At 38.7% G+C, this 19688-nt stretch overlaps 1 protein-coding gene across 20 annotated transcripts in view; it reads right to left on the bottom strand.

Annotated features, from left to right (window-relative positions):
• HERC1 (HECT and RLD domain containing E3 ubiquitin protein ligase family member 1) overlaps positions 1-19688 on the bottom strand; it is a 208431-nt gene that overhangs the window by 151310 nt on the left and 37433 nt on the right. For all 20 annotated transcript variants that reach the window (XM_081507446.1, XM_081507454.1, XM_081507461.1 and 17 more), the window contains one exon: positions 7527-8482. In XM_081507446.1, coding sequence (XP_081363572.1) covers positions 7527-8456 — 930 coding nt within the window. In that variant the 5' untranslated portion in view covers positions 8457-8482. The remainder of the gene's footprint in view (positions 1-7526; positions 8483-19688) is intronic.

The raw sequence follows: 19688 nt of genomic DNA, 5'->3' as shown, positions 1-19688 counted from the left end.
TCTACATTTCTAACAAGCTTCCAGTGACATCAATGCTGCTGTCTGAGGCTCACACTTCAAATAGTAAGGCTTTAGAGAGCCACTTGCAGATCTCAGAGTTATATCACAAGCTGACTGTTCAAAATTACCTACTTCCTAGACACGTAAGGTGTGGCTATACCAGAAAATACTATGAGGTACAGCCTCTCCAAATTCCATAATTAGCTGTGTAGAACCTCTGGGAAAAACACAGTTGTAATCTGTGACTCCATTCTTTAAAGGTCACCTCTACTGATCACCAAACCAAAAGCAGATGAGAAACAACAGCTTACTATACCTTCTTGGGAGCTGGTACCAGGGCTATTATGCCTGTTTACAGTATGAAGGAAAACACTGAAAACAGCATAAGGTTTTCAGTAACAGACCTGTGTTTAAATCCATGCTTCATCACTTAACGGGCAATGTGACTTAAGGATTAGTTTCCTTATCCTTAGACAGGAATAATGCCTCTTTTATTTAGGGCTGTTGGGGATAACAACTGAAATTATGCATAAAACATCCTCAGCACAGAAATACATAATACATAAATACCTTAATACATAGAAAGAACTCAAAACTGGAAGCAGTAATTGTCATTATTTTGTATGATGTACACTGAGAAAGAAGAGAAAACACAGGAACTCTTTATTTTTGCACCAAACCAATTTTTTAAAAAATTCTTCAAAATCTATCTGCAGTAACTGTCGTTGATTTCTGTTCTCCCCAAAAAATCAGTATTAAGCGTCAGACTAATCCCTCCCCAGTCAATTAGGATTAAAGACATCTCTAAAACCCATTTTGTATAGAATTCTTAACGTGTTTTGTAAATATACTGCATAATAGAAAAAGAGGGCTACATCTAGGCATTTTTCACTTTGGAAAATAAAGCATGTTAAATGTGTAATGATTCATACACTGCTAACAGGAAGTTCAAAGGTCTAAAGATACAGGGGAAATTAAAATAACAAAAATATGTGGTTTTACAGGTCTTCATTGAATTACCTTTCTCTTATCTACCTACCATCAAAATACCTTTTCGTTTTTTTCCCACCTGTCTTTTTATTAATAAGATAATCAGACAAGAACATTAAGATGTTCTTGCTATCTGGTTTTATTCTTCTTCCAATTGTTTCAGTGACTCCCCATTGCCTACAGAATTAAGCTTAAAACTCCATAGCATAGGATACATGGCCCCACCTAGCTTGTCAGCCTTAGCTCATCCCATTCCACTATGAACATCCAGAAGCCTGCTCTCCCACACCTCCATCACTCTGTGAACACTAAATCTCTCACCTGAAGACTTTTTCAGCTTCCTCATTCACAAACCTCATATTTGCAAGCAAACTTACTTTTCAACTAAACTTAGGCACTCTTCATTTTCAGCCCCTTCCCCTCTAGCCTTCCTCCTATGTCTCATGACCTTGTCCCTATGCAGACTTCTACTACAGTCCAGTACCATTAACATGAAATGTCTGTGCATCTCTCTTTCCTTCAACTGTAAGCTAGCTAAAGGCATGGATGCTACAAAGCTTATTCATCTTTTTAACCCAGAGCCTAGCAGTATCTGGCACACAGTAAATACCTAGTGGTATCAAAGGCCAAAGATGCCTTTATTGCTGTTCATATTTTTAGTTTATTTTTTTAGGATGTGGGGATATACAGTGACATTATTTTCCTACTCTTTATTTAAATATAAGTTAATGATTATCTTGCATGCTTGCACTCGAACCTCTGAATTACTGCATGTGTGGGTAGTGGAGGTTAAGTAAGAATCACACATGTAAATATAATTTAAGGATGAACTCTTTTTTTTTTAAGGCCTTATACCAGTTTCCCAATAGCTCAGCAAGTAAAGAATCCGCCTGCAAAGCAGCAGACACAAGAGATGATGGTTTGATCCCTGGGTGGGAAAGGTACCCCAGAGAAGGAAATGAGAATCCATTCCAGTTTTCTTGCCTGAAAAATCCCATGGACAGAAGAAACTGGTGGGCTACAGTCCAAAGGGTCGCAAAGAGTTGGACACAACTGAGTGACTAAGCATATCAGGTACTCAATTGATGGTTATGTGTCTCTCCAACTTCTATTAATAGCTTCAGGATAAGTTTTGTCCCAGCTGCTCATGAGGACAGAATCTTAAGATAGGGAGAATTAGGTCAGGATGGGGTCCAGTGTACCAGGAGAGGCTCCAGATACTTTATCAGTTCTCAACCAACAACAACAACTGGTAACACTGTAAAGTGTAAGAAATATGAATTCTGGAGACCAAGAGCATCAGATCCTATTACTCACTGTGCAAGAAAGAATAATAAATATAAAGTTCAAGTTAATAACCATCTCTTTTCACTAAAATCTATCTGAAATTTAATTAAATTCAATCCAACATAGGCCTGTGGTAACTCCTGGAGGGCCAAATTAAATCACACAAACATACAAGATTCTTCCCCAGAATATACCCAGAATTCTGACTAAAGCTATCTGGGGTATCCTAGCCCCAACAGAAAGTTATAACATAAGGGAAGAGCCTAGGAGGGGAAGAAAGGAGACCCTTTCTGCCTAGATGAATACAACATTCTGTCCAGAAATGAAAGAAGTCAAGTGGAGAGAAAATTGGAAATACAGCAATAAAATAAGTTTATGGTATTTTAAGGTAGGCCTTCATGGGGGAAAAAGTTAGTCAATTTAACATAAATAGTGTAAAAGCAGCATATAGTAGTCAGAGAAAAACATGGGCTTTGCAGACAGACTAGGGGTTGTAAGAATTGGTTAACACGGTGCTTGGCCCATCCGTGCTTAATTAGGAGTACACGCTATACTTTCAGTTCTTTTGACAAATAGGTGTGTAACTCTGGATAACCGCCACAGTTTCTTCACCCTTAAGATAACAGTAAATAATATCTTCTTTACAGATTAACATGATAATTGAATGAGACACTGCTTATAAAAAGCACCTGGTAGGTAGCAGGCACTCAGAGAAGGTTAGAGCTCTTCTTCCCTTATGCCAGGTACTGGGAAGCAGTAAGTAAAAATCCAAAAAATGAATGGGATAGAATACTATACATTAAATGAATATTAAAGCACATTATATAGGTAGTAAATGTATTTAGTATGAAGATTTCTTAAGCTTACAGAGCCAATTTAAACTCACAACCAAATATGCATACAAACATTTCCAATGTGTTAAAAGACAACGAAGCTAAACAGATACAGAGAAAAGCAATTTACTTTCTTTGGGCATCCTCTCCCCACTAAGGAGCAATACAGAAGGAAAAGGTTTAGAGGGTAAGGTGGGGAAAAGGCCTCTGACTCAGGGTATTTAGCATTTTGGTTAAAAAGGAAATACACCAGGGGCAAGCATACAATCATATAAGCTGACTGTGCAATAATTAACAACTTTTCTTTTAGAACTAACACCCAAAAAAGATGTCCTTTTCATCATAGGGGACTGGAATGCAAAAGTAGGAAGTCAGGAAACACCTGGAGTAACAGGCAAATTTGGCCTTGGAGTACAGAATGAAGCAGGGCAAAGGCTAATAGAGTTTTGCCAAGAGAACGCACTGGTCATAGCAAACACCTTCTTCCAACAACACAAGAGAAGACTCTACATGTGGACATCACCAGATGGTCAACACCGAAATCAGATTGATTATATTCTTTGCAGCCAAAGATGGAGAAGCTCTATACAGTCAGCAAAAACAAGACTGGGAGCTGACTGTGGCTCAGATCATGAACTCCTTATTGCCAAATTCAGACTTAACTTGAAGAAAGTAGGGAAAACCACTAGACCATTCAGGTATGACCTAAATCAAATCCTTTATGATTATACAGTGGAAGTGACAAATAGATTTAAGGGACTAGATCTGATAGACAGAGTGCCTGATGAACTATGGACAGAGGTTCATGACACTGTACAGGAGACAGGGATCAAGACCATCCCCATGGAAAAGAAATGCAAAAAAGCAAAATGGCTGTCTGAGGAGGCCTTACAAATAGCTGTGAAAACAAGAGAAGTGAAAAGCAAAGGAGAAAAGGAAAGATATTCCCATCTGAATGCAGAGTTCCAAAGAATAGCAAGGAGAGATAAGAAAGACTTCCTCAGCGATCAGTGCAAAGAAATAGAGGAAAACAACAGAATGGCAAAGACTAGAGATCTCGTCAAGAAAATTAGAGATACCAAGGGAGCATTTCATGCAAAGATGGGCTCGATAAAGGACAGAAATGGTATGGATCTAACAGAAGCAGAAGATATTAAGAAGAGGTGGTAAGAATACACAGAAGAACTGTACAAAAAAGATCTTCACGACCTAGATAATCACGATGGTGTGATCACTCACTTAGAGCCAGACATCCTGGAATGTGAAGTCAAGTGGGCCTTAGAAAGCATCACTACGAACAAAGCTAGTGGAGGTGATGGAATTCCAGTTGAGCTATTTCAAATCCTGAAAGATGATGCTGTGAAAGTGCTGCACTCGATATGCCAGCAAATCTGGAAAACTCAGCAGTAGCCACAGGACTGGAAAAGGTCAGTTTTCATTCCAACCCCAAAGAAAGGCAATGCCAAAGAATGCTCAAACTACTGCACAATTGCACTCATCTCACAAGCTAGTAAAGTAACGCTCAAAATTCTCCAAGCCAGGCTTCAGCAATATGTGAACCATGAACTTCCAGATGTTCAAGCTGGTTTTAGAAAAGGCAGAGGAGCCAGAGATCAAATTGCCAACATCCGCTGGATCATCGAAAAAGCAAGAAGAGTTCCAGAAAAACACCTATTTCTGCTTTATTGACTATGCCAAAGCCTTTGACTGTGTGGATCACAATAAACTGTGGAAAATTCTTAAAGAGATGGGAATACCAGACCACCTGACCTGCCTCTTGAGAAATCGTATGCAGGTCAGGAAGCAACAGTTAGAACTGGACATGGAACAACAGACTAGTTCCAAATAGGAAAAGGAGTATGTTAAGGCTGTATATTGTCACCCTGCTTATTTAACTTATATGCAGAGTACATCATGAGAAATGCTGGGCTGGAAGAAACACAAGCTGGAATCAAGATTGGCGCGAGAAATATCAATAACCTCAGATATGCAGATGACACCACCCTTATGGCAGAAAAGTGAAGAAGAACTAAAGAGCCTCTTGATGAAAGTGAAAAAGGAGAGTGAAAAAGTTGGCTTAAAGCTCAATGTTCAGAAAACTAAGATCATGGCATCTGGTCCCATCACTTCATGGGAAATAGATGGGGAAACAGTGGCAGACTTTGTTTTTTGGGGCTCCAAAATCACTGCAGATGGTGATTGCAGCCAAGAAATTAAAAGACGCTTACTCCTTGGAAGGAAGGTTATGACCAGCCTAGATAGCATATTTAAAAGCAGAGACATTACATTGCCAACAAAGGTCCACCTTGTCAAGGCTATGGTTTTTCCAGTGGTCATGTATGGATGTGAGAGTTGGATGGTGAAGAAAGCTGAGTGCTGAACAATTGATGCTTTTGAACTGTGGTGCTGGAGAAGACTCTTGAGAGTCCCTTGGAGAGCAAGGAGCTCCAACCAGTCCATCCTAAAGGAGATCAATCCTGGGTGTTCATTGGAAGGACTGATGTTGAAGCTGAAACTCCAATACTTTGGCCACCTCATGCGAAGAGTTGACTCACTGGAAAAGACCCTAATGCTGGGAAGGATTGAGGGCAGGAGGAGAAAGGGACGACAGAGGATGAGATGGTTGGATGGCATCACTGACTCGATGGACATGGGTTTGGGTAGACTCCGGGAGTTGGTGATGGACAGGGAGGCCTGGCGTGCTGCAATTCATGGAGTCGCAAAGAGTCGGACACGACTGAGCGACTGAACTGAACTGAACTTTATGACAAAGGCAATGGAAAATAAATGGGACTGTAAAATGAAGAATTAAGTAACTCCTCACAGAAATATTAACATGTGACCAAGAACAGATACATTATTTTAGGTCATCAAATGGCATCACATATTTGAAAATGGTGTAAATTTAGAGATCATTACCAGAAAGTATTAAGAATTACAAAATAAAATGAGAAACATGCAAGTGCATGTTTAAATATTCAATAAGACACCACAAGAGGCCTAAATGCCTTTCACTGCTGTTACTTGAAATCTTTCTTACTCAGATCACTGCATCTCTGGCTCTAGGTCTCTACTTTAGATAAAGAACATAGGGCCTTTGTCAACATTCCAGATTCAGATCAAAGCACCACATGCTTTTCCTGTCTACATTTTATCTAACATTAAGAAATTCAAATTTTCATAGATGTAATCTGTAGTCTCCAAGTACTTACTTACAATAAAATTATTTGTAAAAAAAAATGACCCAATATTTACTATTCAGTTTACAAGCACAAAACATAAGCCAGGTGAAAATTTAAATGCCCTGGTTTAAAAATAAATTCAACATAATTGTTTTTTATGAAACATTCCTGTCAGTCCAAGAGCTCTCCACTTTTGGCTGGGAGGAAGACATGAAACATACACACATAATTTATAAATATTTTTATAAACTAAATAAATTTGTTAAATGATATATGATATCTGGTGATAAAGGACACAAAAAAGGCTGATCAATGTCACCCAACTGAAATTAAGTTAATTTGAGTGTTTTAACCTTTATATTCCAAATTTGTATTCTTATTTCAAACTTTGTTTTCAAAAAGCATTAAATTTAAATTTCAGAAATTCTTGCAATTGATCATATTGCACTGCATTTTACTGTTTATTCTTTAATATGGTATCCAAAGTTAGTTCCTTTATGATAATCAAGTAATTAAATTCCTTCATGAACAAGATATTAATTACAGATCTAGGACGCTCAGTTTATCACTTCCCTCCATTCAAGTCTCTGCTCAAATGTCACAATTCAGAGACTTTCTTGACCACATTAACTAAAATACCAATCCCCTCCCTAATCTCTGCTTGAGTCCATTATTTTGTGATCCCTTTCCCACCCTTATTTTAATTCTTAGAACTTCACACTACCTGAAATTTATATGTATTGTCTGATTCCCCCACTAGGCTGTGAGATCTAAGAAACTACATTTTTCTCTGCTGTATCCCTAGGGCCTAGAATTAATACTTAGCATATAATAAATATTTAATAAAAATTAAGAAGCTTGAAATTAGCAATTTTATTGTCACAAAATCTCCATACTCACCAGCCAAGGCCCCTCATTTTACATTTGAGTTTGCTAAAACACAGCGAAGTTAGATGAATTTCTCAAGTTCGCACAGGAAGCCATAAAACTTAAACTACAATCCTGACTCCTGATTCAGAAGTCTTAACATAATACCAACTAGTTTGTCCTTAAATTACATATTCACATCAACACATATAAAAGTTTCTTCACTCCACGTATGTAAAATATTTAACTAACCTAACATCACCAGTACAATTCTCATTCACTGTTACCACCAATTCATTAAAAGCTGAGTTGACCTTTTCCAAAATTGTTAGATAAGAATTTTAAAGCTGAGATTTATAATACATACCAAAGAACGCCTCATCTGCATTAATATAGTCATAAAGCAGTCAAAGCTGATCATTCCTTCTTGGCTTGACAGTAGTTTGCTTTTCTCCATGGAATTTACAACTGCTGAAGCCCCCAATGCCATTTCTATCCATTCAAGGAGATACCGCAAAGAACCTCGCTGAGCTGCTAAACCAAGCAGCAACTCAGAAGCTAATCTACGGCCTAAAGTGTCTGCTCCAGAATTGGGAATAGTTACTCCTTTAAGAAAGGTTGTTACTTGTGATAAGCAATCCAAGCCCATAGGTGGAATCTTGCTTTCATTTGCTAAAGATAATGGTGGCAAAGAGCTCACAACTTCAATTGCAGTATGAATAACGTCATTGCAAAGACTGAGACCAGGTCCCGACACAGGCATCATCCAACTTTGTCTCAGAAGTGCAAATAATAAACTTAGACCAGTTCGAACACCCATTTCTATAAGTGCATCAGTGCTTGACCGAGGACGTTCACTAACAGAATGGACATCTGCTGAACCAGAGCTGCTCTCCGGAGAATGCTGCTGCTGTTTCACTTTGCCTTTGTCGTGGTATTTATTAGAAAGTGCATAGAAGACACGCTGGAGTACAAGCAATCGTTTTCGAAGTGCCCCAGCAAATGGGGAATCTGAACATACCATCTTTGCAAGTGCTAGCTGACTGCTAAGAAGGGCATCCAAATAGTGGTCCTGTTCATCGCTTGAAAGAGACTCACGTTCAAAGTCTGGCAGCTGCGGTCCTTTGAGGCACAAAACTTGTTGAGGCAAAGGTACTACTTCCTTATTGCTGACCAGTTTAGAATATAAAACAGCAACCCCCTCTCTTGTAGCAATAGATTCACTGTCCTCTGTAATCCAGGAGCTGTTGAGGTGTTCAAGCCATTTCAGTTTCACTGGTGGAACCATAGTTGCCATATTGATTTACTCTTCAGCCATTAGTTCTATAAAGAGACAAGAAAAAGCAATCAAAAATCTATGAAGATACTTCAGAAAATGTTTCTTAATTTTCATCACATATTACAATTAGTAATCTCAAACTGATGAAGCACAAAGTCTGGACTTTAGTTAACAGTTACGTACCAATGTTAGTATTTTAGCTTCAATAAATGTTCCATGGTTATTTAAGATGTCAATATTAGGGAGAAATGGGTGAAGGGCATATGAGAACTCTGTACTATCTCTACAACTTTAATGTAAAGCTAAAATTATCACAAAATAAAAGGTTTATTTTAAAAATCAGTGATTTATGTACCTTTTCTCTTTGGGTTCTGGTCCCACTATCAGTATAACAGTGGGTTCTACATGAAGAGGGACCCCAGATTTGTATCTCCTGGCCTCTCCTCTGAATTTCAAACTTATAAATGTAATTGTCCACTTGACTTCGCCATATACAGACACCTAACAGGCATTTCAAATTAAACAAATTCAAAACTGAATTCCCAATCCAACATTTCCCCCACACCCAAATAAACCTATTCCTCTTGCGGAATTCCTCATTTCAATAAATGGTAACCCTATCCTTCCATTTCCTCTGGCTAAAAAACTTTGGGAGCCATCATTGATTGCTCCCTCTCTCATACTTCTACTCCAAATTCAATCAGTCAACTCTACTCTAAAAATATAGCAAGAATCCAAATAGTTCTCACACCCTTCCATTGCTAAAGCCCCAGTCTAAGCCATCATCTCTTGGATCACTGAAGAAGCCTTCTTACTGGTCTCCCTGACTATACTGAGGAACCATAGTGACTCCAAAACAGCAAGAATGTTTTTTATATATTTTGTTTACTGCTGTATTCTGGCATACGGTAAGTGCTCAGTAAATATTTGTTGACAAAAAACACTTAAAAACTAAGTTTGCTGGGATAAAATATTCACAAGACATATATCCTGCAAAGGACTATCACGCAATACACAATTAAGGACTCCTACAACTCAATAATAAAAAGACAACCTAATTTTTAAAATCGTCAAAAAGGATGTGAACAAAACTTCACCAAAGATATGTGAATGGCCAAAATGCACAAGTGCTCAACATCATTATTCATCAGAAAAATGCCAATTAAAAACACAGAGATATTAATACACATCCATAAGGATTAAAATTAATAAGGCTGAAAAGGTCAAAGGTTAGCATGGATGCAGAGCAATCAGAACTCTCACAAACCATTTGTGGAAATGTAAAATCTGAACAGCCACCTTAGAAAGACGTCTAGTAGTTTCTTATAAAACTAATCATGCATAAGTGTGTGCCAAGTTGCTTTAGTCATATCTCTTTGCAACCCCATGGACTGTAGCCTACCAGGCTCCTCTGTCCATAGAATTCTCCAGGCAAGAATACTGGAGTGGGTTGCCATGCTCTCCTCCATGGGATCTTTCAACCCAGGGATCAAACCCGCATCTCTTTAAGTCTCCTGCATTGGGAGGCAGGTTGTTTACCATTAGCGCCACCTGGGAAGCCTCCAAAACTAAACATATATTAGTTTGTTGATGACCCAACAATTTCTCTTCTACAAATTGTCCCAGAAGAAAACACAACCATAAGAAGATTCAATGCTAAATGACAGCTGCCTCTAGAAGGTGAGGGCACGAATAGACTGGGAAGAGCATGAGGTAACTTCCTAAGGGGGTGGCAATATTGGATTACAAAGCTTTATGCATGTGTAAAAACACAGTGAATATATATTTAAGATTTTACATTTCACTGCATGTAAATTTTACCTTAATAAATGCTGAACTCCAGCTGATACATATATAAGCATAAACATATAATGGAATTGGTATATATTATAAAAGCATATATTTGGAGGAAATATACTGATGTGAGTAATCTTGAAATACATCAAATAATAAGGTGCATTGATGGGTATGCATAAACATAAATATATGTATATATATATACATACAAACATACATATGGATAAGCTATATGATAAAACAAGTATAATAAAATATTAATGGAAGAATCTCAGTGTTGAGTATATATACCTATTCATTTTTAAGTCTTTCAACTTTGCTGTATGTTTGAAAATTTTCATCATAAAATGTTGCAGGGGAGTTGAGACTAACTCCTGCCTTTCAAGCAAGTCCCCAGGATGGTAGTCATGACAATTAGTGGTGGAGAAAGATCCTCATATACTGAAGGGCATTTTATTTTCAAGATATAGATAGATCTTAAAGAAAGAGCTCCAGTGATAGATAAGCCAGGCTTATTAAAAGGAGTTTCCTGTTTCTAAATACATCCTGTCAAATTCTAAATATAAAATCTAATGGTACTTCCCTTTTCAAGCTTATAATTACTATGCTTTATTTATCTTCACTAGACACTTGGAAAGTATATACTTGAGAGGGAAAATAAAACCATAAGCCTCTTTCCACTTTATTCAGCAAAGTATTTACCTAAACATTGTGCAGAGGATATAAAAGTACCTTATTTACCTCCAGCCCTGTGAGCCACGGTAATTTTTCTCTTTTTAATTTTGCTAGTTTGATTGCTATAAAGGACTATGTTGCTGCTCTAATTTGAATCTCCCTGATTAATAACATCTGAACATTGCATGTATATTTGTCATTTGGACATACTCTTCTGGGAAATGCTTATTCATGTCCTTCTAGTCACATATTTTTCTACTGGGTTATTTTTCCTGTCAATTTGTAGAAAGTTTTTGCATTTTATCATTGTTTTCAACACTGCAAATATTTCTTCTAAATCCATCTTTTGCATACACACACATCTTTTCTTTTATAGCTCCTGCTTTCCATTCTTGGTTATAGGAGCACCCCAACACCACCATGCTCTTACACATGACTTCTAGATTATCCAGATATTCACCTGGATTTTCTTGAGGTATATATTTTTATGTTTTTACACATGAGTCTTTATATGAATTTTACATTCATCTGGCATTTTAATAAGCTCTATATGGTGTAAAACTGGATTCCAATTTTATTGTTTCCATGTGGATGGCTAATTATGCCACTACCATTTATTAAGTAATCTAGGACTTCCAAGACAGCTGAGGACAGTGGCAGTTACATAATTATCTCCCCAAATTTCTTCCCAAACAGTAAGGAAAAATTAAATTCTACACAAAACCACCTCTACAGCATAATTGGAAGATATGTTATGACACAATTGCAAATTAATTGTAAAAAAAAGAAACAGCATTAATCCCAGTGCACATACTCTCACCTCAAACAGCCACAAGGCTTTGGGCAAGCAAAAGCAGACTAAGAAAACCTGTAAAAGACAGAGAAGAGGAAGGATAGCAAAGGAGCCTGAAGATGATCTGGAATGACTGCCAGAAAGATTAAACCCACACAAAATCTGAAAATACAGAACAAGTGTCCAGAACACAGACTACAAGAAAGAGATTTCAAAGTACATTTAAAGGATCAGGCATGCTTTAAAGGAGCAGGTACAATTTTAAAAGACAGGTATGATTTATGTGAGTAACCCTTGAAACGCAGAGAGGAGAAACAAAGACAAAAAAGAAGAGTGAAGAGTTCTTTGGCAACTGGATGGTAAAGGGTAAAAGAAAAAAAGTAGGAGTGAATATTTAGGGTTCTGCAAGACAAAAGAGAACCATAAAACTGGAGATATAACAAAGCTTCCTCTCAAGCAAAAGAAACAAATGACATACACACACAAAAAAACACAAATTTTTCAAAGTACTTGGACTTCGCTATATAGACAGAAGAGGGTTCCATTCAGCAATAGAGTTGCAGACACAGAGAACAGACTTGTGGACACAGTGGGAGAAGGAGCTGGTGGGATGAATTGAGAGAGTAGCACTGAAACATAAACATTACCATATGTAAAAAATAGATAAGCTAGTGGGAAGTTGCTGTATAACACAGGGAGCTCAACCCTGCCATCTGTGACAACTTAGAGAGGTGGGATGGAGTGGGGGGTAGGAGGGAGGTACATATGTATACTTATGTATACATTAAGTACAATTATGTATAAGAGGGAGGGGACATATGTATAATTATGTATAAGAGGGAGGGGACATATGTATAATTATGTATAAGAGGGAGGGACATATGTATAATTATGTATAAGAGGGAGGGGACATATGTATACTTATGTATAAGAGGGAGGGGACATATGTATAATTATGTATAAGAGGGAGGGGACATATGTATACTTATGCCTAATTCATGTTATATGGCAGAAGCTAACACAACATTGCAAAGCAACTATTCTCCAACTAAAAATTTTAAAACAGGGTGCCATTAAATTAGGAATATTATTTTTTTTAAAGCCCAATACCATAAAAATGAACAAGAAAAAAGACCACAAAGAACTACTACAGAAAATTAGGAAAGTTCACATACATAAACTAAGGGAAATCTTCAAGACAAAATGAAAGCATAAAAAAAAAAGTTAACAATTCAAACAAAACTAAACACATTTAAGCATTTCAGGATATAAAAAATCTTGATTCAGAAATTAGAAAAATAAAATCAGAAAAAGACTACATAAATAAATAAAAGTTTTTGAAAAGGTAAGGGACAGGGAGAGAAGAAGGCTGAGTGCTAAAGACTTGATGGTTTAGAACTGCAGTGCTGGAGAAGACTCTTGAGAGTCCCTTGGACAGCAAGGAGATCAAACCTGTCAATCCTAAGGGAAATCAACCCTGAATATTCATTAGAAGGACTGATGCTGAAGCTCCAATACCTTAGCCACCTGATACAATGAGCTGACTCATTCGAAAAGACACTAAAGCTGGGAAAGATTGAGGGCAGGAGGAGAAGGGGACAACAGAGGATTACATGGTTGGATGGCATCACGGACTCAATGTGCATGAGTTTGACTGAACTCCGGGAGATGAAGGACAAGGAAGTCTGGCGTGGTGCAGTTTATGGTGTCACAAAGAGTCGGACACAACTTAGCAACTGAACAAGAAAGAAATTGAAGAAAACGACAAAATTCTTGGAAATGAAGAATGAATTATAAAGTGTCCAAGGAAAAGTAGACGCAAATAATAAGTTAGCAAGGGCAAGGACAACTAAGGGGTGCAGGTGGGGGAAACAACTGAGAATTATAACCTCTCTCTCTCTCTCTCTCACACACACACACACACACACACACACACACATACACAAATTAGTGAAAGCAGCAGAAACAGAAGAGAAGCAAATAAGGGCAAGTATTTGTACTACTGGACTACTTCATGGCAAATAGATGGGGAAACAGTGGAAATAGTGGCTGACTTTTATTTTTCTGGGCTCCAAAATCACTGCAGATGGTGATTGCAGCAATGAAATTAAAAGATGCTTACTCCTTGGAAGGAAAGTTATGACCAACCTAGAAAGCATATTGAAAAGGAGAGACATTACTTTGTCAACAAAGGTCCGTCTAGTCAAGGGTATGGTTTTTCCAGTAGTCATGTATGGATGTGAGAGTTGGACTATAAAGAAAGCTGAGCACAGAAGAATTGATGCTTTTGAACTGTGGTGTTGGAGAAGGCAATGGCACCCCACTCCAGTGCTCTTGCCTGGAAAATCCCATGGACGGAGGAGCCTGGTAGGCTATACAGTCCATGGGGTCGCTAAGAGTCGGACACGACTGAGCGACTTCACTTTCACTTTTCCCTTTCATGCACTGGAGAAGGAAATGGCAACCCACTCCAGTATTCTTGCCTGGAGAATCCCAGGGACGGCAGAGTCTGGTGGGCTGCCGTCTATGGGGTCGCACAGAGTCGGACACAACTGAAGCGACTTAGCAGTAGCAGCAGCAGTTGGAGAAGACTCTTGCGAGTCCCTTGGACTGCAAGGAGATCCAACCAGTCCATCCTAAAGGAAATTAGTCCTGAATATTCATTGGAAGGACTGCTGCTGAAGCTGAAACTCCAATACTTTGGCCACCTCATGCAAAGAATTGACTCATTGGAAAAGCCCCTGATGCTGGGAAAATTTGAAGGCGGGAGAAGGGGATGACAGAGGATGAGATGGTTGGATGGCATCACCGACTCAATGGACATGGGTTTGGGTGGACTCTGGGAGTTGGTGATGGACAGGGAGGCCTGGCATGCTGCGGTTCATGGGGTCACAAAGAGTCGGACACGACTGAGCGACTGAACTGAAATGAACTACCTAAAGAAGTAAAACAAAACAAACAAACAAAAAAGCTGATTTTAAAGCTACCAGCCAAGAAAACTTGCCAGAAACAGAAAAATATCTGAATCAATACAATAAGGGCTCACAGATATCTAGAAAATTAACCAAGAACAATCAACTCTAATACATTGGCCTTATAAAACTGAAAGATGTAGGTAAAATCCTCAAGACTTCTAAGCAAAAAGATCAAATTAAAACTTAAAAAGGCCAAAGAATCAGACTGGCATTGGACATTTTAAAACCAATCAAATAAATAGCATTTCAACAGCTTTTATAAAGCAAAAACTATGGGGGTTGCAAGGAAACAGAAACACAAATAATGGGAGACTTGAATATATCAATACCATTCGCCGTACAAGATGGATCAAGTGGACAAAATTATGTAAGGAAATAGACCTAAATCAAAAAAATAATTCACTCTTTTTAAATTGACAGAATCTACTTCTGAATTCTCTATTTTGGTCTACTTGCCATTCTTACACCAACAGTGACTTGATTACAATGGCTTTATAAATGTTCTGATGGGGTAAGGCATGTCCCTAACCTCTAAGATTATTGTATTCAATTACATGTTACCTCTCTCAACAGAGCACATTCTAATTTGAACTTCATTACATACATATATTTTCATAAAATAGACATTTTCATGATAATTTGTCCACCCAAGAACATAATATGCCTTTCTATTTGATCCAATCTTATTTTACATTTTCTCTATATAGGTCCTATGCCTTTCTTGATCAAGTGTTTCTTAAATATTTTTGATTTTGTGCTAGTATGAATGGAATTTTCCAATTTCCTTTTCTGGATAATTACTGTTATCCAGCGATATTCCTATACTTTTCCAAATTATGCAAGGATAGAGATGAATCAAAGAAATGCAAAACATATAACAAAGGGACAAAAAATGAAGAAAGCAAAGAAGTATTAAAAGATAAAACAGAAAAAAGGTCTGCAATAAGACTAAGCGTATCTACTACATCACTATCAGCAAAACCCATCTATTTAAACCAAAGACACAGGACTTTTCAACATGGCGAAGGTGTAAGACGGAAAGATCACGTTCCTCCCCAGAAACACATCAAATTTACATCTGCATGTGGAACAACTCCTACAAAACGCTAGCAGCAGACCGTTGGCTTCCAAAACGGCAAGCCAACCTGCTCAGAATGAAGCAGGGCAAAAAATAAAGATAAAAAAGAGACAAAGGATTTTGGGACAGGGATCTGCACCCCAGGGACGGAGCTGTGAAGGAGAAAAAGTCTCCACACTCTCAGGAACCCTCTCATGGGCGGGGGGAAAGGGAGGAGCTTCAGAATCTCAGAGGGGAGCACAGCAACAAGTGCTTGGGAGGCAAAATGGAAAGAATTCATCACAGAGATGGACGTGAAACAGTACTTCCCAGCACGCCGGCCGAAGCGAATGGGGACTGGGTGCTGAGGTTCAGGCTTCAGGGGTAGGACCCCAGGGAGACGACCAGGGTTGACTGCCATGAACATACACCAAGGGAGCTAATACAACACAGCTGAGGGAATCCAGGGAAAAGCCTGTGCCTCCCAGAGGCAAGAGATCATTGTCGCAGGGACCCTCTGACTCCACGAGCTTACAGATCACAGTAACCCGCCTTAGTGAATGCCACAAGTGGGATAAGTAGCTGCTGTGAACCGCACAACCCCAGAGATAGATACAGTTACTTCCCAGGTGGTGCAGTAGTGAAGATTCCACCTGCCAACGTAGCAGGCACAAGAGAGGCAGGTTCAGTCCCTGGGTGAAGGTCACCTACAGCAGGATATGGCAACCAGCTCCAATATTCTTGCCTGGAAATTCCATGGACAGAGGATCCTGATAGGGTACAGACCATGGGTCACAAAGAGTCAGACATGACTGAACAACTGAGTGCACACACACACAGGTATATATGCCCAGCCACCACCAAAGCTGGTACGAGTGCCAAAGGCAGAACTAGACACAACTGCAGTGTGTGAAACCAGAAGGACAACCCAAGCTGACTGGTCACCACCAAAGCCAGGGCGAATGCCTGAGCCAGGGGACAAAATACCATCCACTGCGGTCCAGACCACAAAGATAGCATCTGCTACCAAGCTGTGAGAAAATACAGGTTACTTACTGCCCACAGCATTGCAGGAGCCTATACAGCTTAGCTCTGCAGATGGACCCATGACACAGGGCCAATTCCCATGGGAGAGCACACAGACCTGCCTCAGACTGTAGCAACTTCCCACATGCCTCGGCTGCAGAGATAAATCCACACACCCATGGGCACTTTACCTTTGACAAAGGAGGCAAGAATATACAATGGAGAAAAGACAGCCTCTTCAATAAGTGGTGCTGGGAAACTGGACAGCTATGTGTAAGCGAATTGAAATAGAACACTTCCTACCACCATACACAAACACAAAAAAACTCAAAATGGATTTAACACTTACATGTAAGGCCACAAACTATAAAGCTCTTAAAGGAAAACATACGCAGTACACTCTGTGACATAAATCACAGCAAGATCCTCTTTGAGTCACCTCCTAGAATAATGGAAATAAAAACAGAAATAAACAAATGGGACCTAATTAAACTTAAAAGTTTTGCAGAGCAAAGGAAACAATGAACAAGATTAAAAGACAACCCTCAGGAGAAAACAATTGCAAAAGAAACAATTGACAAAGAATTAACCTCTAAATATATATATATATATATATAAGCAGCTCATACAGCTCATATTAGAAAAACAAACATTCCAATCAAAAAATGGGCAGAAGACCTAACAGACATTTCCCCAAAGAAGACATACAGATGGCCAACAAAGGTGAAAAGATGCTCAACACTGCCCATTATTAAAGAAATGCAAATCAAAACTACAATGAGGTATCACCTCATACCAGTCAGAATGGCCATCATCAAAAAATCTATAGACAATAAATGCTGGAGAGGATGTGGAGAAAAGGAAACCTTCCTACACTGTTGGTAGGAATGTAAACTGATGCACCATTATGGACAACAGTATGGAAATTCTTTAAAAAACTAGAAATAAATCTACCATATGACCCAGCAACCCCACTACTGGGCATATACCCTGCTACTGCTAAGTCGCTTCAGTCATGTCCGACTCTGTGCGACCCCACAGACGGAAGCCCACCAGGCTCCGCCGTCCCTGGGATTCTCCAGGCAAGAACTCTGGAGTGGGTGGCCATTTCCTTCTCCAATGCATGAAAGTGAAGTGAAAGTGAAGTCATTCAGTCGTGTCTGACTCTTCGTGACCCCATGGACTGCAGCCTACCAGGCTCCTCCGTCCATGGGATTTTCCAGGCAAGAGTACTGGAGTGGGGTGCCATTGCCTTCTCCGGCATATACCCTGAGAAAGCCACAATTCTAAAGGACACATGTATCCCAGTGTTCACTGCAGCACTATTTACAACAGCCAAGAAATGGAAGCAACCTACATGTCCAGATGTCTACAGATAAATGGATAAAGATTTGGTACATAATACAATGGAATACTGCTGCTGTTGCTGCTAAGTCGCTTCAGTCATGTCCGACTCTGTGCGACCCCACAGACGGCAGTCCACCAGGCTCCCCCATCCCTGGGATTCTCCAGGCAAGAATACTGGAGTGGGTTGCCATTTCCTTCTCCAATGCATGCATGCAAAGTCGCCTCAGTCGTGTCCAACTCTGTGCGACCCTATGGACAGCAGTCCACCAGGCACCTCCATCCACAGGATTCTCTAGGCAAGAATACTGGAGTGGGTTGCCATTTCCTTCTCCAAATGGAATACTACTCAACTATAAAAAAGAATGAATTTGAGTCAGTTCCTGTGAGCTAGATGAACCTAGAGGGGGTTATACAGAGTGAAGTAAGTCAAAGAGAAAAACAAATATTGTATGTTAATGCATACATATGGAATCTAGAAAAATGGTGCTGGTGAACCTATCTGCAGGGCAAGAATGGAGACACTGATGTAGAGAACAGTCTTGTGGACACAGTGGAGGAAAGAGAGAGTGGGACAAATGGAGAAAGTAGCATCGACATACATACACTATCATGTGTAAAATATATAGCTAGTGATAAGTTGCTATATAAGACAGGGAGCCCAGCCACCAAGTAATCTGTGATGACCTAGGGAAGTGGGGTTGGGGGAGGGGAGGAGTAGGGAGGTTCAAGAGGGAAGAGATTTATGTATGGCTGATTCACACTGTTATACAGCAGAAACCAACACAACATTGTACAATTTTCCTCCAATTAAAAAATAAATTTAAAAAGTATTTTAAAAAGACAAAGACTTACACCAAAAAAAAAATCTATATGCTATCTAAACAAAATACAGGTATATTATTTATAATCTGTTATAAATTAAGTATATATAAAATTAGATCTAATAAGGAAATTTTATTTAAAATATATGTTATCCATAAGAGAGAGATGTAAAACAAAACAATGTGGAAAGGTTAAAGATAAAATGTAAGGTAATAATTTAACAAGCAAATTCAAACCTCCCCCAAGAAAGCATTACCTATTAATAAGTAACAATTGGGACAAAAAGTTTCTTGGTAATATACATGTTTCAGTGCTAAAACCACTACAATATTGTAAAGTAATTAGCGCCCAACTAAAATAAATAAATTAAAAAAAAAAGATTATTGGTAATAAACAGCATAATCAGTACCAAGACACAACTGTTGCAAACCTTTATGTATAAGCACAGTGATGAAATACATGAAGCAGAAACAAAAAAAATACAGAGTGGCAACCACAGTAATTGTCAGACTTAATTCCTTGACAAATACAACAGCATGTAAACCACTGGTTATGAATCTACTGTCAGACCATGAATCCCCATGAGAATGTGATGAAAGCTGAGGTCTACACAAAGAAAATTGAAAACATACATTCATAGGAAAACTTGTATGGAAAAATTCACAACATATTTACTCTTAATAGTCAAAAAGTGGAAACTCAAGTGCCATCAACAGATGAATGAGTAAACAAAATGTATTATCTATGCAATGTAATGG

The sequence above is a fragment of the Giraffa tippelskirchi genome, chromosome 7 (assembly GCF_054371585.1).
Source record: "Giraffa tippelskirchi isolate mGirTip1 chromosome 7, T2T-mGirTip1v1.2.pri, whole genome shotgun sequence".
NCBI classification, from domain to species: Eukaryota; Metazoa; Chordata; class Mammalia; order Artiodactyla; family Giraffidae; genus Giraffa; species Giraffa tippelskirchi.
This window is presented reverse-complemented; position numbering and strand designations above follow the sequence as displayed.